The 25,379-nt window shown below is 42.6% G+C and overlaps 1 protein-coding gene across 2 annotated transcripts in view; it reads left to right on the forward strand.

Moving 5' to 3' along the window:
• The window catches only part of DDHD1 (DDHD domain containing 1), a 71,815-nt gene that overhangs the window by 16,764 nt on the left and 29,672 nt on the right, over positions 1 to 25,379 (forward strand). Inside the window, exons 2-5 of one of the 2 annotated variants that reach the window (XM_075712713.1) lie at positions 794 to 975; positions 15,555 to 15,567; positions 16,697 to 16,825; positions 18,601 to 18,748. In XM_075712713.1, the coding sequence (XP_075568828.1) occupies positions 794 to 975; positions 15,555 to 15,567; positions 16,697 to 16,825; positions 18,601 to 18,748 (472 nt within the window). The remainder of the gene's footprint in view (positions 1 to 793; positions 976 to 15,554; positions 15,568 to 16,696; positions 16,826 to 18,600; positions 18,749 to 25,379) is intronic. The other variant, XM_075712714.1, reaches the window with a different exon arrangement.

Below are 25,379 nucleotides of genomic sequence, written 5' to 3' on the forward strand. Positions count from 1 at the left end.
TTAGTTTGGGCATCAAGCACAGTCTGATGAAGAATAAGCACCAAGATACATTTTCTGTAGAGATTTCTCTTCTGTCACGTGGACAGCAATTGCTGGGTGCCCAGCTTCCTCATTTGGAGTGCCGAAATTGAAACTATAATTACAGTGACCAAAAAGAGCCCTCAGTGAGAGACTGATTTAAATTTAAAAAAAACCTTTTCTCTTTAAAATCACCCTGTACACTAACTGATATGTAATTTGGGTTATTGTAAGTACAGTTCCCAAAGGGAACAAGGCTCTGGGCGGTCAGGGTAAGCATGAGCGGTTTTGTCTCTCCTCAATTCTGCATCCTCTTAACAGCTTTGAAACCACTGGTTGTTATTAGTCAGACTTTACAGAGGAGCAGGAGTCTCACAAAGTGCCTAATGTTTTGAAAATGCAGGGCAACTGGGTAGAGAGGAGTCTATCCCATTAAGGTTGGCCTGTTGTTTGAACTTAACCCTTCATACATTTTGCAGAATCTGCATCTTTCTGCCCATCTCTCTCACATCCTCACACACCCTCTGAAAACTTGGCCTCACTAGCTCAGCTGTTTGCAGATTAACACTACTTTCACTGCTCGTTTCAGCCCCGTGGGGAAAGGTGGTGGTGTTTCTTGAGGCATTTGTGGTTACCTTGTTAGGGGTCCCAGCAGCGGGAGTGTAACTTTTTCATCAAAACATCAAACAGAATTCCCTTTCCCTCTTACCTGCTGTCAGTTTGTGATTTGTTGCGTAAAAAAAAAAAAATAAAAATTCTCTTGTTTGATTTTCAGAAACGGAAAAGATCCCTGTAATGCGTGGGCAGTGGTTCATTGATGGTACATGGCAACCTCTGGAAGAGGAGGAAAGTAACCTAATAGAACAGGAGCATCTCAACCGCTTCAAAGGCCAGCAGCTGCAAGAGAGCTTTGATATGGAAGTATCAAAACCTGTTGACGGGAAAGAGGGTAAGATTGTTTAGATCACTATTTTTATAGTATGCTCTCTGGAAAAGTTGGGATCTGTTTTTTCTTAAACTTAAGAATGTGATCTGCGATGGTTTTCCATCCTGCATAGTGGGGAACGCATCAGTTTGCTCTCCCATTTTTCAGTGCATCTTGATGTTGTAGGATTTTCTGCTGCAGCACATTTGATGAACACTGTAAAATTATATTCATGGATAAACTTCTTGTTCCCATTTTGCTTTGTGTTTTATAGCTTTTAATTGTGTGTTTGAAATCTCACTTCAAACCAAAATCTCTTGATGGGACAAGAAGAGTCAGTGTCTAAATGCAAACTGGCTATTAGTTCTCTGGCCAGCATTCTTAATTGGGCCTAAAGGGAGAATCAGTTTTACAGGTCACATTTCATTTGCCGTTCTAGTTCAGTCTGTGACTTTATTGGAGTAGTTTTCAGCTATAGTAAATCTTAGGCATTCATTCTGTTATGGAAGTCCTTATATTTTAATGGCCAGGCTGAGGACATTCAGTTAGTGTTCTTGGGAATCTCAGACAAATGCATTTAACGTTTTCAAGAATAGCCTTCTGAAATAACTGATCTATTATTTAATGTACGCAGTAGAATTGGTTGCTCAGGGTAAGTATAGCACAGCGAAAGTTCAGGTGTTTTGGCTTTCACACTTCACTTCTGTTTGTTGGTTGTCACTTGCTGAACAATCTACAAACCAAGAGCTTCAAGTACAGAGGCCTCACGATATATTTTAGTAGGGTTTGGGTTGTGTTATTCTTTATAAAGCAACTTTATTTTTAAACTCTTAAAACTACGACTTTGTACGAAACAGCTACAGAATGTAGGAGTGGCTGTGTTTTGGCCATGAGCATGGAGGAGTACTTATGTGTGAACTACATGGCCACACAAGTCAACCTTGTTAATAAATTAGAAGCAAGGCGGTATTTGGGGTTCTTTTGTGATTACTGTAAGGAATACCAGAATAGCATTTGTTGACTTGGAGACATTTTTCAACAATGCAGAGAGTAGATAAGTTTCCCCTCACCTCAAGGCTAGCGAGGACTCTGTGAATATTTTTTTTTCTATTTATACCAGTTCAAAAGATCTTTTCCTCTGGCCAAGCCTGCGGTACAGTCTCCTGCTTTAACAGCTCTGTCAAGTAGGTGCATAAAATGGTGCGACCCCTGCGCCACAGCACTGTGCCAGTACAACCGCCCTTTTGAAAGGCACTTTCACCTGTATTTCTGTGTGCTTCTACTGATTTATTCTTCCAGCGTCCTGGGACAAAGCTCAGCTTTGTTAGCGCAGCTGCCCCCGCACCGTGAGTGCAGTGCTGTTTGTGCTAGGGTAGTATGCTTTCACTTGGAAAGTGCGTCTTTATGCCTGCTGAGTGCTTCCAGCCTTTGGTAGCTTAACTTCTGATGGAAGGAAGGAAGGAAGGATGGCTTCAGTTGAACTTGGATTCTCCTTATCGAGTAAGGAAGGGAGTTCATTTTTTTTTTCCCCATAAAAAGTCTGGTCTGTGGAGCAGAAATTTTCAGATTTAAGGTAGGAGAGATAGGGGAGAGTGGTGAGGAAGATACAATGCCTAATATTTACGAAAGCATAAAAGATCAGAAAAAAGAAAATCCAAATTCAGATGCCAGTGCCTTTTCTAAAACTAAAGGTAAAAAAAAAATAGCTGTGTATGCAGTCACTTCAAAATGGAATACATGTAAAGTCACCCATAACTTTCAATAGATTTTTTTTTGTAGTAATAGGAGAGTTGCAGGAAAATTATAGCTAACAGTAAGTGTGAAAAGTGGTTTTGTCATTATAATATGCCTCTCAATACACCTCTGATCACTGATTGCCATCTGCACGTGGCACTGGGAGAAGCTTTACAACTTGCATTATCGCTGATGAAGTAATCCTAGTTAGCAGGAGAAGCGCTGAATTTAGTTTATAAATTTCTTAAATACTACAATTTGTTGCTAGTTCGTTGCAATTGCATCCTGCGTGAAACATATTTTGGTCCCGTCAAGGTTTACAGGTAGCTGTTATTTCAGACTAGTGAAAGTTAGAATAGATCTGTAAATAGCATTGAGAGGCAAAGTGACTATTCGCAATGCTACGATAAAGCATTGTAAATGACGAAAAATTAGGAATCTCATCTAATTCCTCAGCAAAATTAAGACGATCTGCCATAACAGTCTGTCAGTACTTAGACATAATTACTTTTTTTATATGAACATGCCAGTTTGCATCATAAATAATGAAAAACTGGCTTGTCAACACGCATCTTGTTGGTATGCAGTAGACAAACCTGTCGGCTCTTGATTTGACCCCAGCCATGCTCTAAACGGTGGCAGCAGGCTGAAAATGTAGGAGCAGCTTCCCCTTTGCTGCTCCCATTCTGGATAATTTTCTCTTCTTCAGCCTGCTAACTCGGGGCAACATACGATATCCTGGAACTTAGTATCCAAGACTCAGCTGACAATGTATTTGCAACGTAATAATCTTTATTTATTTTATTGTCCTCTGAAATCTTTTTGTGAAGAAAACAGAATTGCAAGCAAGTTTACTATGTGTTTAGCACCCTCAGCTTTTGAGCAGCCTGCCCAGGGCATTGCTGGCCACGGAATCGCCCTCTTTAAGCACAGGGCACGTGGTGCTGCATGTGGAGTCGTCCGCACAGACGAGTTCATCTTTGCAAAAACTGACAGCCAGCACTGCGTACATTACCTGTGAAGGGCAGCTGCTCAGCATGCAGTGCCCCTCTTCTTTCCTCACATCTTTAGTTTTGGGATACACGTTAGGGGAGTACACTTACATCTAGAAAACCGATTTCCCACTCCAGTGATTTGATTTATTAATTCTGCTTCTGGATTGTAGCATGTTAACAAGGGAATAACTAAGCTTTATCCCGGGCTTTCGTTGATGATTAGGTGGCCAACGAATGCATGCCCCATTATAGAATCATAGAATAGAATCATAGAATCGTTTAGGTTGGAAAAGACCTTCGAGATCATCCAGTCCAACCATTAACCCACACTACCAAGTCTACTCTAAGCCAATCAAGGGTAGACTAGACTAAACCATGTCCCAAAGTGCCATGTCTGCCCATTTTTTAAATACTTCCAGGGATGGGGACTCCACCACCTCTCTGGGCAGCCTGGTCCAATGCTTGACCACTCTTTCTGTGAAGAAATTTCTCCTAATATCCAATCTAAACCTCCCCTGATGCAGCTCGAGGCCATTTCCTCTCGCCCTATCGCTTGTCACTTGGGAGAAGAGCCCGACCCCCCCTCCCTGCCCCCTCCTGCCAGGAGCTGCAGAGCGATGAGGTCTCCCCTCAGGCTCCTCTTCTCCAGGCTGAACACCCCCAGCTCCCTCAGCCGCTCCCCACCAGCCCTGTGCTCCAGACCCTGCCCCAGCTCCGCTGCCCTTCTCTGGACACGCTCCAGCACCCCAATGTCCTTCTTGTGCTGAGGGGCCCAAAATGGACACAGCATTCCAGGTGCGGCCTCCCCAGTGCCGAGCGCAGGGGGACGATCCCTGCCCTGCTCCTGCTGGCCACACTGTCCCTGACACAAGCCAGGATGCTGTTGGCCTTCTTGGCCACCTGGGCACACTGCTGGCTCATGTCCAGCCGGCTGTCGACCAACACCCCCAGGTCCTTTTCGGCCAGGCAGCTTCCCAGCCACTCTTCCCCAAGCCTGCAGCGTTGCACGGGGTTGTTGTGACCCAAGTGTAGGGCCCGACACTACACTTGTAGTGCAGAACATTATTAAAATGTTAATCCAAGCAGACCTAAATGTTTCAGAATAGGGATCTCCAACCTGTGGCCCCTAAGTAACATCATGCCCGTGCTACCTTCCAGCGCTGTTTGGGACCGCAGGAAGCTGTAAATGCTGAAGGTAACAGAACAGCATATGGCGGTGTTTAGGTGAACGATTTCTCAAGTTCTGTTTTGCGTGGGGCAGCCTGGAGACCACTGCTTCCACGGGAGATCCCTCTGCTGAGCAGACTGCAGCGGTATTATGATTTTCATCCTTACAAAGTATTTAATTTCACGCCTTGCAAAATGAACTGCGGTTATGGTGCCTGATGTGGCTGACTCCTCTCGGTGTCTGATCCTCTTCAGTGGTCTGCTGGGCTGGTGGTCTCGGCAGTGCCATGACTTTCTCAGGTAAATTATTTGTAATGGCAGAACACAGAACTGGGGCACTTTATTTCTTAGGACTGTCCACGCAGGTTATCGTGACCTTTAGATTTGCCATATCCAGTTGACCTGGATTCATCTCCAAGAAGGTTATGCTCTGGAGGATTTCACAGACGTGGTTCCCAGGCACCAGAGCTCTATCTGCTGCTTGTAGAAATTAGTCAAATTGATGAGATTTCTGCAGCGATGCTTGGTTCTGAATGTGCTGGCATCTGTAACGCTTGTAAAAAGCCAGCTACCCTGAGTGGCGATGGCTGAAGTGCAGCATCCGTAGGTGTTGGCGTGTGCCAGCCAACTCCCCAGACCACCACGGACCAGGCAGAATGTGTCGGGGAGGGGTGCTGAGGGCACGAGCCTCTCTCTTCATGGACTCTGCAGGGAGCTCTGCCTCCCGAGGTGCCTAAAAGCAGGGCAGAAGAATGCTGCTGGGGTCCTGGTGCACGCAGATCCTGCGAGGGCATCACCCGTCCCCTCCGTAGCTTGACCGCACTCTGTTTCGCATCTCAGAGAGGCTGCTTTGATCCTGGCCACACGCATTTTTCGGTTTAAATAGTTCATTTTATTGTTGATAGGTACAGGAAAGGACGTTGCTATTCTGCCTTTTAAGACAGAGTAACCGAAATGGCTGCAGGAGGAAACCACACTTAGGATGAGGAATTAGGGGTTTGGCTGCATTTCGACTGCTTTGTTGTACAGAAACGGAATGTCTGCAGCCTGGATTTGAGTTAATGCATATCACAAATTTGCACAAATGCAAATCTGCGTATTGGCGTGTGCAGGAAGGCATCCTCTGGCTTGTCATTACATAAAGTAATTTTACGTCATTTTTTTTGAGCAAAATGAGAGTCATCACGTTGTCATTTTATAGTTGTATTGAGGAGTAGAGCTTGACGTTTGCCACGCAAGTCTTTGCTAAAAATCGAGTCTGATGACTCCTTAAACCTCAAAATGAGATGCTGCACTGCTGTAAGAGTGTATGTGGGCTTCCAGGAGTGATTTGTTGTTCTGCCACTCTTTTGATAAGTAGACGGTGTTGGGGTTTTATGGGGCCATCAAATTCATTTGTCCAGTACTCGTTTTTTTTCCATCCAGGTAAACTAGGCTTTTTTGTATATTGGCTTTCCTTCTCCTTCTTAAGGAAGATTTATTCTTCAAACTTAACACATATAATTTAATATCAACACAGGATGTAAGGTAGCATTTTGATCTAAATTCTTAGGTTCAAAATTTTAAATGATACAAACTTCAGCCCTTAAAATATGGAAATACCTGGGTTGTTTATTTGATCCCACTGAGAATGGTTTATAACTCTGCCTTTGCGCAGAAATACTGACCTTCCTTGTACTACATATGCCCAGTGATTACACTTAAATATATTACTACTCTAAAATAATTCTATAAATATTTCTGAGACAGACCTAGGTTGTGACACTTGCTCTTTGAAGCAACATTTCAGCTGAAACCATTTTGAAAGGAATACAAAAAGGGTATCATAATACCTTTTTAGCGGTCAATAAGCTTAAAATGTACAGAATAACCTAAGATTTAGAAACTGCTTTTTGTGCATACTTAGGCAGACAGTGAGTTCAGGACCTGTCTAAAGTAGTCTATGAAAGGAGCAGCGTTCTCAAGTGATTTCAGTAATATGAAGGCCGTTGTAAGATAAAACAAGACCATGAACTCAGATCATAGCAGGTTCTTAAGGGTTCTTGGACTAGATATTTTGCAAACAGTATTTAACCATAATAAAGGCAGTGATGCTCAGACCAGGAGCTTCTTGATGGAGGGTCAATGTCGCTACTGCAGTGTTGATTTTCCTCTCTTGACCTGCGGACAAAGCCCATATAGAATCATAGAATCATGGAGTGGTTTGGGTGGGAAGGGACCTTTAGAGGCCACCCAGCCCAACCCCTGCAGTGAGCAGGGACATCTCCAACCAGACCAGGGTGCTCAGAGCCCCGTCCAACCTGACCGGGAATGTTTCCAGGGATGGGGCATCGACCGCCTCTCTGGGCAACCTGTGCCAGTGCCTCACCACCCTCAGTGTAAAAAATTTCTTTCTTATGTCCAGTCTAAATCTATTCTTCTTTAGTTTAAATCCATTATTCCTTGTCCTGTCACAACAGGCCTTGCTAAAAAGATTCTCCCCATCTTTCCTGTAGGCCCCCTTTAAGCACTGGAAGGTCGCGATATGGTCTCCCCGCAGCCTTCTCCTCTCCAGGCTGACCAACCCCAACTCTCTCAGCCACATATGCCTTGCTGCGAGTTCCTCGAGCACAGAGGAGCTGTTAGCAGGCGGGTGAAACCGCCATCTCTTGCCTTCTGTATAGCGGCGACGGTGCCGAACGGCAGAGCGGGCACAGCAAGTGCTCGGCACGCTCCGGGGGAGGTAGCGCGGGTGGTATTCCCACTGCTCTAGGCTGGCATGAGGGCCAATCCTGATTCTTCTATTAGAGACCACTGAGGAGTGGTTCAAAAGGTACATCATAAGCTGATCCCCAATATAAATAATATCTTCTAACATAAGGTTTGCTGTCTCTGCTTTAAGAATACTTGGTTAGCCGTTACTATCATAAATACAGTTGAGTACCTACCATCTGTTGCTCCATCTTCTTCTTTAGGTATATTCATTTAATTAGGATGAAGTGAAGCTGAAAGCTTAATATATGTGATAGTAAGATAGGAATAGACATAGTTCATTGTATTTGCACAGAGAGATGCTCAAATTTTAGCTGGAAATCGCCTGAGCAACCTCATCCAAATTTTAAATTGGATCCGACTTAAAAGTTAATCCTGATCCGTGCGAGGGATTGGAGCAGACGAACCCCAGCAGTCCCTTCAACAGAAGTTATTCTGTGATCAAGTCTGTCATTCTGTGACAGATGATAAAAAAAGGTAGAAAAAATCCAGTGAGTCAGAATCAGAAGGAATTTTTGAAATTCATTGATTTTGAAACTGCATAAGTTTATTGGTTTTTCTTACGGATTTTCAGCGTGTGGTCAGATGTCACAAAAACTGTAAAAGTTGCATTTGGAATAGTTGATTTGTTCTGCCTTAGATTTCAAATAAAATTTTCTCTGTTCATTAAAAAATTTATATTAACAACGAATTTTTGTCGCAGCTGGCTAAGTTAACCTTTAGATGGGAAAGTCATATTCATAGAATCAGAGAGTCCTGCAGACCAGAAGGGATCTCTGGAGATGACCTGGTCCAACCTCCCTGCTCAAAGCTGCGGAGTCAATGCGAGCAGGTTGCTCCGGATGTTTCCAGTGGGGTTTTGAACATCTCCAACATTGGAGACTTCACAGCCTCTCTGGGCAATCTGTACCACTGTTTTATCACCCTCACCATCAAAAAGATTTTTTTTTTTTTTTTTTGCTTATACTTTACTTGAATCTCCTGCATGTATTCTTCTTGAGTTGCCACAGCCAGTAAACTATTCTGTAGACTAAATTATTCCATCAAGTTCCAAGTGCAGTAGCTATGAGCCTAACTTTCCTCTCCTCTAGACAACTGATGCGCAGCAGTAATACACTTCACTTGCATCTGTATTAAGGCATCTGCTGACAGAGCTGTTAGCTGTGCAGAGGTGTGATCCCGCACCAGCGTAACTGTGGCAGTCGAAGCCCTTGGCGCAAGCGTGGAACGTCCCTCTCTCGTGCTGGCACGCGTTACTGGATCACAGAGTGTTAACAATTCCCGGCGTTTGCAAGGGAAGATGTCATTGGGTTGCATTTCCCTCCAGCAGGCTAACTGATTGCAGGGAATCGCAGCTTAATGACTTCGTGGATTCAGAAGCCAGGCTGGAGCCTCTTGATTCCTCATTGCGTTTAAACACTCTCTTGACTCTATCAGGCTTTTGAGGCTAAAACATTTTGAAATTAAGACTGTATGAGCGAGGGCCCACAGAGCGGTAACGCAGAAGACGTAGAGTTGTAGGACTTCACTTTCAGCCTTGCTCAGGAACCCGGGAAGAAGGGTGGAAGGTATCCGTAACCGAGCTAAGAGTGCATACAAGTCTCCTCTTGCGTAAGTGCCAAGAGCACCTTCTTCCTGCTCACATAACTTTGCCTGCTCCTCAGCAGCACCTTTCACTTACCTTAAAGTATTTCTTCCATAATCACACAGCACTGATGTCAAAGCCCCTGAAAAAGAATCTTTTGGGCCGCTGTGCAGTATTTCAGTATTCTCATGAGGGGTGAAATAACACCGCTGAAAGTCTAACAGAAGTTAGGGACTTGCCATCAAGGGGAAGCTCAGAGGCAAAGCGGGCGTGCTGCTGCATTTCACCGTGGAAAGCAGCTTCTTGACTTACAGAACAGGGTAACAGCAGCGTGTTTTGTCTAATCTAACTTTAAATGAGCCTTTTACACTCTTTGGGGAAAAGAATAGAGCTGTGCTTCAAATTGAGGGTTGGTTTGTTGGGGTTTTTTTTATTCAAATGTTTAGTGTATGCTTGAGAAGGGTTGCTGTGTTGCTGTGTTCTATACAAGTAGAGCGTTTATGCTTTTGTACGTGTAAATGCAAAGGCACTCGGTGAGGCCGATTACACACTGTGTTCCAGCTGTCTTTTACTAATGCCTGTAGCTTTGTTGTGATGTCATAACTGTTTATGAATAGTGAAATAATTGAATTTGGCTAATGTGACCTGACACTTTTGCTACAAAACTGTTTTTTTAAGTGTATATACTTTTTCAGAAAATGTGCCAACTTTTTTTTTTTTTCTAAAAATGGTAATACTAATGAGAAAAATGACACCCCTTTTAAAAATTTTACTTTGAAGCTCAGTGTTTTTACTTTTAGTTCTCTACTACCTCCCTCCCTTCTCCCTCCCTTCTTTGTTCAAATGGAGAGGATATAAGGAGAATTCAGACGCTGCATGTCTTAAGCGAAAGCGTTCCCAAGGTACAGTAATTGTAGATTTCTTTTTTGTAGTACTCCTGGCTTAGGAAGCTTTAAATTCTAGTTTGCTTATATCAGTTAAATGTGTTAGATTTACATGCTTCCATTTATTGAGCTGTATTCATGCCATTTCCTTCAAAAGGGAAGGAAAAAGCATCATAGATCTTAGAAGAAAAGTAGAAGTGTTGTGAATCTTAGAGAAAAGTAGATGCTAACAGTATCATGCAGTAATCCTTATAATTATTTGTGACTGTGATGAAAACTGTAAACGTTTGTCTCTTAACGCTCTTTATATGTGGTTTGGCTTTTTCAATAAACTAAAAGCAACTTTTTTAGAATCACAGCAGACCTGGTATAAGATAAATTATGTCAGAGAAAGAATTTTTTTTTTGCCACTTTTTTTTGAATAATGCATGCATCTTTAATTTTATGTTGTAAATTATTTTTACTGCAGCTTTTGTAGAGTACTGGAATGAAGTGAGACTTTGGACATCCGATATAAAAAGGGGAAGCTGTATAGAGTGTGTGACAAAGGCTGCTGCATTGCAGAAAACAACTTTGAACTTCGCAGCAGCTGATGTGCAAATTTGTTTCAGAAAGTGGGAGTAGATCTTAGAGGAGCCATTAATGATTGCAGAAGGCTCAAAAGTACTTGTCACTGGTCTTTCTCTGCCAGCATTAAAGCCAGTAGTGATTAAACTTTTACTGACTTCAGTGACTGTGGAACTAGACTTCTGAAAACTGCACCCCCAATTTAGAATGTAAATGCACATGGTAGGTTTAGAGTTATTCTTGTCATACCATATATTCTTTTAGCTCCTGGGAATATTGTAAAGTGTGAGAATTTATTTTGAAATGCATAGATTTTGCATAGATAGCCTTTTGACTTCCTTTAATTATATTTTTCTATAATTGGGTCTAAATGAAAATGCTTGAAATCAAAATGTTTGATAGTAAACTTTTTCCTGCCTCTTCTCACACATGGAACTGAAGATTGTTAAAGGTGAATAAATGTAACTACTGTCTGGAGCAGTAAGAAAGGACTTCTGTCTTTCATTTTGTGATTATAATTTTGAAGTTATTTTGTATAGTTTTTTTTCTCCAAGTCATGGTCAGTTGTGGTAATGAACCCTGTCTGAATTAAAAAATTAAAAGTGGGTGCTTATGTAACAAATAGTGACATTGATGAATTGAGAGGTGGTGAAGTGCAATATAAAAATGACGGTGATGTGAAACAGCCCAATTTAATTAAGAGCATTAGCCTTTTTAATGGCTTCACATTTGTTTTTTAAATAAATTTTAAAAGGTTTTAAAATCTACAGCTGTACCTCAGGTTTACATACCAGAACTTCAGAGTTGTTTAAGAAAGAACAGGAGCGGCCAAATTACGCTTTCAGCTGTGTGTGTGATGTGGCAGAGTTTTGTGCAGGAACTAACGCTTACAGATTTATTTTAAAATCCCTGAAAAAAAGAAGGCAGGAAAGGTTTTTAGACGGTATGTACCCCTTCTCTGGTCTTTAGCCCTGACTGGAATGACAGTGCCTTTGTGGGGGAGATGGAGATAATGTCAGCTCTTCGCACTTCAAGATGCTTTCCTCTGGAATGATTTTGACTTGAGCATAGTCAAACTCTGGTAGCAGAGAATCGCCCCATGCTTTGGTCTTGGCAGGTGGATGAAAGTATCAAGTAAAAAAGAGGTGCTTACCTTAAAAGGTTTTTAATTTTGAACTGTTGGGCCCCTGAAATGCCATGTTCAAGCACCTGTCTGTCTGCACTTACTCCGGAGGTGTTCAGCTCCTCAAGCACTTCAGCGGGGAGGATGTTTGCACTAGCAGCGCACAAGCAGGGTGCACATCCCCAGCTTCTCCACGGGTTTTGTGCTATGAGCATAAAAAATAGCGCAGGCTTTCTGTTCCTCAGCTATTCTCTAGTTATTTTGACTCAAGATGAGTTTCTGCAGTCTAACTGAGATCAGGTTCCTCAAGGCTTTAGGAATATGTATTCTAAGTTTTATGTTTACCTCTTCGTTTTTCATATTTAAACTTTTTCAAGGCATTTTCCCCTCTGTGTTCATCTCTCTTGGTGAAACTGGAGGTTTGTGTGATAGTAACCCTTGATTTCTTCAGCGGAAAGAAGTCCTTTCTTGATCCCTCTCACTTCCCCTGTGCTTCTCTCCTTGTTTTTGCATGGCTTGCTCACTACTGTCTAGCGTCAGGCTGTCTTCCATCTACAGTGGGGTTGTGCCTTCCACGTACTCATACTCTAGGTGTCTGTCGTGGTTGGTATTCCTGCAAAAAGTTTTGTTTCTAGTTTCTGGCTACAAAGGAAACCAAAACTTGGTCTCATTTCTATGGGCTTGGAAAACTAGAAAATTTAGCAGTGTGTGGAATACCTAGGGATTTCTGCAACTGGGGAAGATGCAGCTATGGAGATGCCTGCTAAGAAAGCTGTACGTGTTGTCAGTGTCAGAGAAGTAGTTCATGTGAAAACAAAGCTGCAAGAAGTCTGATCCACAGGGAGATTCCTGTCCCATGGTTTTACGGGAGACCCTTCATCTTCTCTGCCTGCCGTTCAGCGATGCCGTAGCCGCAGTCGGATCTCAGTGAAGCTCAGCAACATCCTAGCCTGGTGCCCTGGAGAGAATCCACAAACATAGGAAGCGTGCTCCTGAAGGACCCAGAAGGCAGAGGAATGAACACGAAGAGCATTCCCCTGTGCCATACCCACCGCCTAATCTGAATTCTGTGGCTTGGCTTCCTCAGCCACGCTACGACATGCCCTGCTGACTTTCTGACACTCTGTGACATCTCTCGTTACGAACAGCTCCTGAGCTGTCAATTTGACCACCTCTGCAGCATGCAAGAGGTTTATGGAACAGTCACCGTTTGTTCTGAAAAGAGAATGTAAATCATGTTACCTCATCATCTTCAGGAAAACGCAGCTTGCTTTTCCTTGTGTTCAGTTTCAAAACAGCGATGGCAGCCCTTGTTATCCCATACTTGGAAAGCACGGTTTGCTTATTTTCATTTTTTTTTAGGATGCTTATTTTCAGACTGCTATCAAATCGTCTCCAAAACCACTTTTTTTGTTCCCTGTCCCATTATTAACACACCCCGGGACTGTCAGCAGCAGAAGCTCTTTTTGGTAGGGCACTTGAGAGTCTTGAGAATCTCCTCACAGTCTTGGCGCAGTGTTGGTCCTCATGAAGAGGTACCTTATTTTTTTTTACCTAAAGAGTATCTCCTGTGCATAATGACAGAGAACCACTGTCTCTGCCTAGATATGCACACACACATGGCTTATGGATCATTTGTCGCTGTGACTGATCTCAGTTAGGCAGTTCTTCTCTCAGTTGAGTTTCTGCCGTGCAAATCTGCAAGCGTGTACCATTTTTCTCTCCCCAGGCACTGTCATCACTGGGACAGATGCTCATGTAAGGATAGAGAGTGCACAACCATAGTCATCCAGTGGGGTGTCACTCCTATTTTGAAGGGGTATTCTTTCACACCAAGAGGGCCTGGAGCTCAGGGTGATAGATTTTCCTTTATTAGGGGATTTTTGTTCCACTGGTGGACATCACATTCAGGGTCTGAGGATGAACAGACATCCCCATGTTTATATAATCTTAAAAAGGGGAGACAAAATCTCACCCCACCTCAGTAAGAGGGTGCATTCATCTGTGGAGCGGGTGCATTGATGCTCAGGCAGACTTTTTAACAGTGCCTCCCATGGGATTTCAGAACAGAGTGCCAAGGTAGAGCATCCAGCTTAGTTTGGTTTGACCCAGGTGACTCTTGTTAACTTTTAAAAGAATATGTCTGCTCCTGGTTGATAAGATAGACATCCTGGAAGTGTCACCCAGACTTATGCAAAATACTGCACTGGAGTGCAGGGTGCCTTTGAAACGTCCTGCAGCCGCTGTTTTTCAGTGATTGAGTCTCTCCGCTGCTGGTTTGGACTTTGCTCTGGAGTGTGCACGTGGACAGGCACTCAAAAGCAAAGCAGTGAATGTGTTGGTAAATAAAATTTACCACGAGATTCAAAACAAAATGTAAATATATCAATGAAAATTGCAAAATTTATCATCATCTTACTGGCAAATTGGTAGATTCTCTGAAAAGCATTGTCCATATGCATGTTCTGGATCCTGCCACTTCCCTAAAAACTCCTGATGTTTTGTGGTTGAAGGAAAACTGAGAAGCAAGAACAAACAAACACTTTTTTTTTACTTTTTTATTTTTATTTTTATTTTTGTTCTGGGTGCTGGGTAGAAAGGAAGGGTGTGTAGTCCTGTAAAAAATATATCTGAGCTTGAATGCAATGTGTATGTTAACAACATCTCAGAGAGGTAAGTTACTCAGTTGTCAAGAGGCAAGGAAGTACGGTCCTACTGAAAGTTACTGGTAGTTTCATGTGGTGCTTATGTTAACAGTAGACCAAATTTTTCAGGTTCCCTTCTGAAGGCCTTACTAAATATGCAGAGAAATAGAGTTGGGTATTTCATTTGCAATTCCTCAGTGCATGCATGTCTTGTAGTTGATTTTGATGTGTCCTTCAACATACATGTTTTTGAAGAACACCGTAAGAGTAAAAGTTAGGAATTTGTTCTTCCCAAGTGAGAATAATTCATGCAGCATGGGGAAACCCTACCACTTTCTGTGTATTTTTTTCCAATAGAGAGGTTGGACTTGATTCCAGAAAGAGCTTGCAGATCATTTGTCCCCAAACTCTATTCTTCCAGTGGTAATACTGGTAAAACTCAGCCATGGACCTCTCCGTCTCTTCCTCTGCATGCTTTGGACCTTGAGCACCATGCTCTCCAAAGAGAGACCTTCCAGCCCTCCTCTGTCAGCTTTCCCAGAAACATACTCTTAGAGGGGTTTTACAGAATGCAGGTGGAACAGCTCTTAAAGACCTGCTAGACAATGCATAAAAAGTCTACATTGGTCATGGATTTGAGGATGGAAGAGATTGCAGAGACATCTGCAAGGAGTTCCCTTGCCTTTGCCACTAGGCTACGTGCCTGTCTCAGGACATCACAGTCCGTGTTGCATTGTCTCCAAGTCTGAAAGGGGAAGTTTTGCTGGAAATTTCCTTTCCTTCTCCAATTCTAAATTGAGATTTCTGGACATGGATTCATCTCTGCATCTGCAGGGATGTTCATGAAAAATCAGTTTGCATGTGCATTGAGTTCTCACTAGATTGCTTCTTGCTCTGGCCAGTCGTTAGCCTAAGCTGACGTGTCTGCTCTTCAAAGTCAAGCTTACTTCCTTTCCTGTTCTTGCTCTGTCAGTGTAAAACAGCAATATAGTTCTAGTTATTTTTTGTGAAATGTTTGTTTACTATAACAGAAGGGGTAATCCTTTTCTAATCCCCGTGTTTCTTACCGAGTTCATTTAGTTTTTCATCAGACTATGTTAGGTCTATCTGAGTTGGGAAAGAAACAAAAAATACTACAGGAGAAAGGTAACAACATCTAGCTTAACATGGCTGGTTTGTGCTGTAGCAGAATTAAAATGTGAAATCGTGATGGCTCTGGCTTTCTCAGAATATTTTTAAAAGAGTGTAAAAAATTAATTTGACTGGCTTCAAATAGGGGACTGGTTACAGCTCCAATTATTACGGAAAAAAGCAAACCCAAAACAATCCCTCTGGGTGTTTTCCATGACTTTGGACTTTTTAGCAAGACCACCGACAGTTAAATAACACTTTTTTTGTCACAGGGCTATTGCTGTTGTCAGCTCTCCAAATGTTGTGTATCCCACGTTAGATGAGACCTAAGCAGCGGATTTCCAAACTTAGGTGAAATCCGAATTGCTAGTAATACAGGTGTGGTACCGCTTCGCTCAAGCAAGCTCTAAGCCTTAGGTGAGAGATTCTGACTTGCATTATAACATGCCTGCTGTGCTTAATCCTGACAATCAGGCAGTGTGTCATGAGCTTGGTCCCAGAGCTCAATCAGCTCCAAATCTGGAAAACACAATAACTGCACAAAAAACACTAGAGCTCTTAGTGGCTTTTGAAAGAGCTAGATTCTGTTCTGTGCCAGAAATTACTCATTCAGAGGCTTTCTCATTGAACTGTGTTTCCAGCTCCTAGATATTTCTGAAAGGATAGAAATGCAATGGAGCCTTCTAGTAACGGAGCCTTGAAAGCCTCTGTGTTACTGCAGTGTGCAGTCAAAACCAGGAATCTCACGGTACGGACACAGGAGGGAGAAGATAGGAGTGAAACTGCTCTTTTCCTAGTGATGAGAGTGCACGGGGCAGCCACCTGGTCAGCACACCAACCTGCAATATTTCAGGATGCATTGCCCTGCCCTCCCCCCCAGTTTTTTGTTTGCAGCTAAGGGAATATTTTGGAAACCTACCATCCCAAAATGAGGGTGGGAGGAGAATGGTGTGAAATGTCCCCAGAGGTGGTCTCCAAACTGCTGCTTGTCCTGGTCAGATTAATCCTAAATGTAAAAAAAAACTTTTCAAGGTAAGAAGTAGGACGGATTTAGGTATAACGGAGCTCTAGATTTTAACCTATGTGTAAATTACTCTTCTCTCTCTGTGTTTGAAGAGGCTTTTTTTTCCTCTTACCCATCTAAATTAAATGTTGTTCCTTTTTGCTGCAGCTATTCATAGTCTAAAGTTGAGTCGCAACCATGTGGACTGGCACAGTGTGGATGAAGTGTATCTTTACAGTGATGCAACAACATCTAAAATTGCAAGAACTGTTACACAAAAGTTGGGGTTTTCCAAAGGTAATATTTCTCAGAGTTTGTAAAGAATATTGTAAATACCAGTATTTTAAGTGTGTTACTTTAACGCTAGAAGGAGATTTCAAGTTTGAAGTTTTAATATGTGACTAGCCCACTTTGGGCTTTGGCCATTGCAATTTTTACAGAAGAGTATATGAGGGTCCTTAGGTTGTTGTACATAATCGTAACTAGATGTGAATAGGCTATGACTTAGTTTTATTACAGATTTCATTATTATTTTGAATGCAGAAGTTAGCATTACATAATAAGTGTATGAAAATATTACAGTGGCAATGTCTAGCAGCTACACTGTAAGCGTTACAATTCCCTTTGCAACCTTAGCTTCACCGCTGTGTACTTGCATACGGTGATGCATTCCTTAAATACATGATCGTACCTTCTTGCCAGCTTTAGCTTTTTTTCAGTTCATTAAACAGACATATGAACTGAGAGGAGGGGTGAAGCATTTAGACAGAAATTGTTTCCAGTAGGAATCCGGGCTCATTTAAGCTCAAAACTACCAATTATAAAGCCAGCGAGGCTGAGATGTTTGGAAGAGGGGATGGTCTCTCTCAAGCTAACGGAGATTATTGCCAACCTAGAAAACTGGAACTTGTCCTCTCTGTCGTGGTGCTCCTACGCACTGCTGGACGACTACAAAAACAAGATCATACACGGTTTGTTCTTTGGTTTCTGAAGAGGCAAGATCAGGTAACAGGTTTGGCTTTAATCTCCGTGCCGCTGTTCTGTAATTAATGCCCTCTTACCCCACAGGGCTCTTGGGTGGATACTTAATTAATGTTTGCCAAGAATTAATATAATTCAGTGCTTCAGTTCCAGAAGAAATGAAGTATTCTGTATCCCGAACACAATTTGGATAGTGTGTAATAAATAATAAGTAAGATCTGTCCTAAACAATTTGGGGGGAGAAATATCAAATAGAAGCCCACTTGGTAAACGAAACCTGTCCTGTGTAAAAACTGCCCTTAGCGTTTTTGTAGTCTTTTCCTCCTCCTTAAAACAAGTTGTTTGTTTCAATTTTTGTGGTGGGGAATGCTGCTGCCTTCCTCGGGCAAGGCTGTGGTCCTCTGGACGGGTCTGTCACTAGAGGGGGATGGAGACACGCTGTGCCACTGGGTTTCTCCAGACATCAGCGGGACACGGAGAGAAGAACCAGATTTGCCCTGGGTAATTGATTTTTGGTTTGGCCACTGAACTGGAGAAGGAGTGGGGAAATTTGAGGTTGGCTCAGCTTGAAATAAAACATAGGTTTTCCCCGTCAAAATGAAAAATTGTGAAGCTTTTCAACCAGCTCTCTGAACTGGGTCAGAGAAAGAATGACAACACCAGTTTTGTGGCCAGATCATTTCCACGATCCTTCCATACTGTGCAAGTAAGGTGGAGATGTAAGGAAGTTTAATGATTGAGGCATGCAGAAGAAGGGTATTGCATTGTAAAAGTGGATGGACAATTATACAACTGTTTTTTAAAAAGTTGTTTTTCAAAACCTCTCTGAAATCAGTTGTCTTTACAGTGGAAATGGCCTAGTAACACATTGACTGATACAATTAATATCACTTAATTGCTCAAATCTCTCAGGAGTTTAAAACTCTAGATATTTAAAAATACATGCATATTATTATTATACATATTCACGTAAAATCTTATTTTTAAAATACTTTAATGTCGTGGTCTGAGACAAGTCAAGCTTCTGTCAACATATAAGACCATTGCACTTCGTAGAATGTAACTGATCTAGGATAATGTTTTTTCTACAGCTTCAAGTAGTGGGACAAGGCTACATAGAGGCTATGTAGAAGAAGCTACGTTAGAAGACAAGCCACCACAAACTAGTCACATTGTGTTTGTTGTGCATGGTATTGGGCAGAAAATGGACCAAGGAAGGATCATCAAAAATACAGCTATGTGAGTGCTTCGTAATATTTGCAGTACCAACTCTAGCCTGAATGTAAGGCTGACGTTATAAATGACAGCAGACCCTTCGGTTTAAGCTGTATCTTTTCCTGTTTCCTTCTCCTCTTCCCCCGAGTCATTAGTCTTTATATTGTGGGTACACTACTTCCTGTGTTAATTAGGATGTGTGGGCTTAGTAAGAGCAGCTACAAGCCAGAAGAGCAAGAAGAGCAAAGGTATATTCTGTTTTCACGACCAACACTTGCGACTTTTTGGGAGCTGGCCCCTGAGTTTGTAGCACCTGTGGTCAGTGGCTTTGCTGAGTGGGGAGAGATTTTCCTCTGGTCAAAATCAAGGGGAATCTCCATTGCTCCTGCTGGTTGTCAGAATAGTGGAAGAGCGAAGTGCATACTGGTAAGAGAGGAGAGATGGGGAGCTAGTGGGGATGTTGGCATTCCGAACAGGACAGTGACTTCATTCAGTGGGAAGCTATTGCTGTGAGTCTGCTCATCGAGCTCTGTGCGTAGAGGCCTGATAAAAAGTAAAACATGACTGAAAGCTTACCGGATCTTTTCATTGAATGTCTTTTGTGGAGACTGGTTTGCAAATGGCTTTTGATTTGACATCTGAGCCTAACTTAGAAGGCCGGTTAGGGTGCTGGTGAATGGGAAGAGAAACTCCTGAGCTGCTGAGGATGCTGTACCTCAAAAGATTTTTGAGTATTAGAAGGAATTGTAAAGTTGTGATGACAGCATTGTGGGGGCCAAGGTGATATTAAGGAATGCTTCATTAGCTGAAAGAAGAGACTAAAAAAGTGTTAATTGCAGCTCCGTGTTGCGCAGATGGTTTAGTATGTGTGTCCCAAATAGTTCCACATTCCATCGAAGCTGACGGAAGTGGTGACATACCCAGTGACTCCTGTGAAAGCGTGTGTAAAGCTGGGATTGCTGATTTCGTGGCAAGAGCTTTGTGAACCTCCCTTGAAATCCAGGATAGCAATGTAGGTCGGCGCATACGTGCCGTCGCCGTGCTGTGTACCATCATGTCAGCAGGCTCTTGTGTTCATTCAGCTCGTTGTTCCGCTCTAGTGTCCTCCGGTGTGGTAGAGTAGACCTCTTGATTTTGCTGCTGTGTCGTTTGTCATCTCAAAGCAACAACCTGCTGCTCCCTACTCCCCTTGTTCTGGCACTTCACTGCTCTTTTATTCGTGTTGTTTTAAGAGCAAGCAATCAAAACCAAAGAGGAAAAGAGCCCTTGATAAAAAGCTGAAATTAAGTCACCAAAATAAATGTAAAAACTTAAATTTTTGTAGGAGGCAATTACACTGGAAATGCAAATACCCTCTATATAAGTTACTGGTTTAACAGTGACGAGAAATAAAGCTTCCACCTTGGAATCTTTAAGGTTTTCTGCTTTTTCTTTCTCCCTACCCCATTTTGCATTGAATATACATACAGGGGTTGGATGGATGGATTAACTTCAGCTCAGGACACAGTGCATAGGCGTTCATTCCATAAGAAGTCCTGCTTTAACTGGCAGCCCATTATGTGAAATCTTTTATCTAAAAGAGAAACAAGACTGTTTGTGCTTCAGTAAATCTCACTCACATCCTCAAGAAATATCGGGCAGTATTGCATAGCCTTTTAAAATGCTAATTAGTGGCATAAATTGTGTATTCTGTACAAAATCTGCAAACGAAAGCATCATTTTAGATTGAAGTCTTTTTTTTTTTCTCCTTTTTTTTTTTTTTTATAGCTTAAAACTTATCAGTGAGGAAGATCCCATATGTTCTAGGAAGAGATTTTAGAAGAAATGTCTGCCAGGCCAGCACAATGGCAGCTCTCACAAGCCGTACTAGCACTTTCTGTTAGCACTTTCATCCATGATATGTGTGCGTTTTGTTTTTTTTTTAACGTTCTTTTGCATTAGGGACATAGGAAGTCAAATGTTGCCTTTTGAAAAAGGATACAACAGGTAAGGAGAAATATTTTTTTGACCCGTCACACTTTAAAGTAGAAGCTAAGGAGGAAAGACCTCAGTGTTTTTTTCCTTTTAAATGCACGTTCTTTAGTAGGAAACCTGTAGTTCCAACCGTGCTAAATCTGTAACTTAAGCCATAGGTCTGCCCATCAGTGTCACCACTCCTTTCCTCCCTCATCGATACCTGGGTACCACCAGCAGATGTAGAAGGTGCTATCGGCCCTCAGAGCTCGTCGTTGTCTTGGGCTGCGTGCAGCTTTGAAGGACTTGGATGTCACTTGTGATAGACCTGTGCTGGTGTGGGAACCCTGGGGTAGGTGGTGTGTGTTTTCTGTAGAAATAGAAAATTGCTTTTGGTTTAGGCCCCAGGACACCTGGCAGGACGCGTTCCCCTGCAGAGAGCCACCAGTCCTCTCCCTGGACTCTGGGGGGAGAACAGGGACGAGGCAGGTTGGGCGAGGCAATCTCCATGGCACCTTGCATTTTTTTGGTACAATACTTGGAGGGACTCTGGGATCTCCAGAAGGGAATATTTGTTTGGGTGCATTCTCTTTCTACCATCCACAGAAAACTGCCTTGTGCATTTTGTCTTTGCCACGTACAGTTGCTGTTGCTCCTTTGGAGGTTCGGTCTACCCTGGGATAAAACTTTTGTATTTATTTCAACCTGTGTGAGAGCAACACTTCAGCTCATAGCGCAAAACCGAAGACTCACTTGAACAAGTGGTCCTAAAGGAAAGAAAAAGAAAAAAAATGCAAAAATACAGCTTATAACGCAGACATGGAATACTCTGTCTGTAACCCAGGCCAGTGAGACACCCTACCAGAGCTGATTTGATATGCTCTGTCCTCACATTACCACCTCGAGAAGAAATCGGTGCAGCTCACATGATGCATCTGCATCATTAGGCAGATCCTGTTGGTTACAGAGGTGAAAACAGAGCTCTGCTTCCAGGGTGATTTAAAATTATATGCGCTAATCTCATTAAGGACTGGAGTTCAATCTAACCATTAACGTGGTTAGATGCTATGGTCGCACGGTGTCCTGCAAGTAGGTAAATGGAGAAGGTACCTTTTATTGATGCTTGAAGGAACAGGTCTTTGGTAGATGTGACATGCTTTTGCTTCTTCACAGTGCAGTTAAATACATTTATTAGCTAAATGTAGCACGGCAGCTGGTACAACAAGCTGCTCCTGTCAGTGCTGATACTAACTGCAGAAGTCGTCTGGGAAGAGACAGTACCTCCCCCAGGCTGGAACAGTGATTCAGCTGACCTAACGTGAACAGAATAATGTGCTCTGAGCTGCTTTGCTAGCATAGGGAGGATCATTCAAGGAAGAAGATATTATATTCTGTATTCCTGTGCGATGTAAATCAAGATATTATGGCATAATTGGAGGTTTTTTATTTGCCATCAGATGCAGTATTCTGGCATTACTAGGTTTCTGATAAGGTACAATGTTAACTTTAAAAAAAAAATCGGTTTGGAATATCCTTTTAATTTTACTGTATGCACTTTCATACTGTTAATCGGACTATTTTTGTCACTGAACCCTAATCTCTGATTTTGCTGAACTTGTGCTTCTAGATTATGGCAGGGGGTGGGATGGGGTTTCTTACATACATTAGATAGAATTTAGGAACGTTACTATCCATGCTTCCAACCTCATTTTTAAAACATCCTGTTGTTTTACCTGACCTAGGTAAAGGTCAGACCTTTAGGCTGGCCCTCTAGATTTCATCAGCTCCTGTGCTTGAAAAACGAATGAAGTAACTGTTCTGTGTATTTCCATAATAGCTGTAGTGTTGTGACACTTCTTGGCTGCTCTTACCCTGAAGCTGGTATCTGGCTGCCTCTGTCTGAATCTCCTGTTTTGATTCGAAAATTGTATTTGCCTGTGCTGCTGCTCGTAGCACAAAAATTGCTGCCTGCACAAGCAACATCATCTTGGCGTTCCATAATCACCAATTACATTTTTATTGCAAGTCCCATTAGAAAGCATTTTAATTGTGGATTATCATTATAATAATTACTTCAGAATAGCTATTTTGGTAAATTTCCACTGGTATGCAAGCCCTTACAGAGTGCAGAGCCTCTCAGAGGCCTTTCAGTGCATTAAATATGTGCTGCTGGAATCTTAAATCAAGATTTCCTGTAAAATTTTCTGCATAATTTTTTAGCTTTCTAGATATTTGGTAGTTTTGCTTATTTTCCATTTAAATGCTTGCATTGCATTAAATACATATTACGTGCTTGTCTTCCATTCTTCGGTGCAGGTAATAATTGCATGTTCTTCTGAAATTAAGTATCCAAATGGTAAAAATTGTCTTACAGGTTTCAACTTGAGCTTGTCTTGCAAGCTAAATGAGAAGTTCAGCCCAAGAGGTAAAAGGTGAAAGTTAGGGCGTTCGAGACTTTCGTAAGAGCTTGTTTTGTGTACATTTATTAATTATCTAACACATGACCGCATATGGGATGGAAGTTGTAACAGCCTGTTTAGGACTTCGATGTATCTCTAGATGTGTTCTCATTCCCGTCCTCCCCTGTCGTGGTTTAGCCCCAGGCAGCAGCTCAGCACCACACAGCCATCGCTCACTGCCCCTGCCCCGATGGGATGGGGGAGAGAATCGGGGGAGTAAGGGTGAGAAACACTCCTGGGCTGAGATAAGAACAGTTTAATAATTGAAATAAAGTAAAATAGTAATGCTAATAGTAACAGTATAATAATAATAATAATAATAATGATATACAATGCAAGTGATGCCCAATGCAATTGCTCACCACCCGCCGACCGATGCCCAGCCAGTTCCCAAGCAGCGATCGCTGCTCCCCGGCCAACCCCCCCAGTTTCTATACTGCCCATGACGCCGTATGGTATGGAATGGCCCTTGGGGCAGTTTGGATCAACTCTTCTGGCTGTGCCCCCTCCCAGCTTCTTGTGCCCCTGGCAGAGCAGGGGAAGCTGAAAAGTCCTTGACTGGCATAAGCAGTACTGAGCAACAGCTAAAAACATCAGCACGTTATCAACATTCTTCTCCTACTAAATCCAAAACACAGCACTGTGCCTGCTACTGGGAAGAAAATTAACTCTATCCCAGCCGAAACCAGGACATCCTCGCAGCCCTCATTCCTGCCCGGTGCTGCCCTTGCCCTGCCCACACCAGCATGACTGTCCGTACGGTCCCATTGTAAACTGGATCACTGCAGTTGGTCCAAAAAACTGGATCCCCATCTGGAAGATGGGAGTGTGTCTGTCGGGGAGGCAGGGGATATCAACAGGGATGGGGAACGCCTAATCTGCTTTATGCCAAAGCCAGCATCTCGCTAAGGGGCAACTGCGGCAGCGTTTGGCCAGCAGCGCTGGGCAGGGAGGCACTCACGCTTGGAGCACCCGGATCGCCACAGGCTCGTCTCGGGGATCCCGTAATCAAATAACTGAGCAGCCTGAGTTCCTTCGACCATGCAGACTCCTGTTATTCTGGAAAAGGATGAAGTGTGAGCCGCGATCATGCTTACTTTGCTTGCATCCTAGAATATCCATCTTTCTTCGCAAGTAAAACGAGTCTGCATATGCCCTGGAGCAGCAGTCTTAATGTGTTCTGGTCTGAGAGCAGACGAATCCCTGAAGAACCGTGGCAGAAGGTGACTTGTGTCTTGCAGGTGCTCTTTGAAATCCACCTAGAGCAAGGCTTGAGTTTGCATTTCTGCAGCGCAGCTAAGCTTTTGCAAACAGCCTCCCTTTCGCTCCCTCTGGCTTGAGCAGATCTCAATTTTTTTTACTCATGCCTGCTACTCTCACTTTGACTTACCAAATTTAGCTTAAGCCGGTCCTGGGTTTCCTCAATAACTCGTGGTATTATTTCCTCAAAGAGGCAGTGAGCGCTGCCCTCCGTTTGAGGGAACTCCAGAGTGGTGAAAGCAGCTGGGGAATGCTTTAGAGCATAATTCACCAGTTGTGTGACCAAAAACCAGGAACAGATCCACACGGTTCTGCAGGCAGTAGCGAGAGTTTAGGGGTTTTTGTGGGGACATTCCATTGCCCTATCTCTCAAGTCAAGAGTTCAGAGTAAGAAGTTGGCTGGTGTAATGCTTTTAAAATTAAAGATCATTCCCTTTTTCTTGGCTATGGATCATCTGACTGAATTGAGTCTGCAAAGATGGCCTGGGAATAAAACGAGTAACATCTTCAAGCCTTCAGGCATTTTGCTCTGTTACCAGCTGTCAAGGTCATTTTATAAAATTTGCGAACTGGCTGAAGCTAACTTGTTTGTAGCTCTCCAGTTTTTAATGTAGTACTTGTGACTGCTCCACAAGAGTAAAATTAGTAGCATAACACAGCAATGATCATAATTATTTAAATATATCTCTGGAATACACTTGCTTAAGCAAGGATGTATACCTGTGAAAATACGGGTTTATTATTTATTATTTTAATCAGAGAAAGGCAGCCAAGCACGTTTTATTTATGGGGAGTCTCAAAGTATCTATTTTCAAGCCATTACTTCTCGCATGGCAAGTAGCAATATGTCAAAATGCTTTCTAAGGTATGCATTTCATCTGCACCTGAGTGGTTTTTTTTCTTAGAAAAATAATAAATTTTCGTTGTTGCCATGTGTTTTGATGTATAGATTTCAGTAATTGTTGCTCTGGGGTCAATATTTC

The sequence above is a fragment of the Pelecanus crispus genome, chromosome 6 (assembly GCF_030463565.1).
Source record: "Pelecanus crispus isolate bPelCri1 chromosome 6, bPelCri1.pri, whole genome shotgun sequence".
Classification (NCBI taxonomy): domain Eukaryota; kingdom Metazoa; phylum Chordata; class Aves; order Pelecaniformes; family Pelecanidae; genus Pelecanus; species Pelecanus crispus.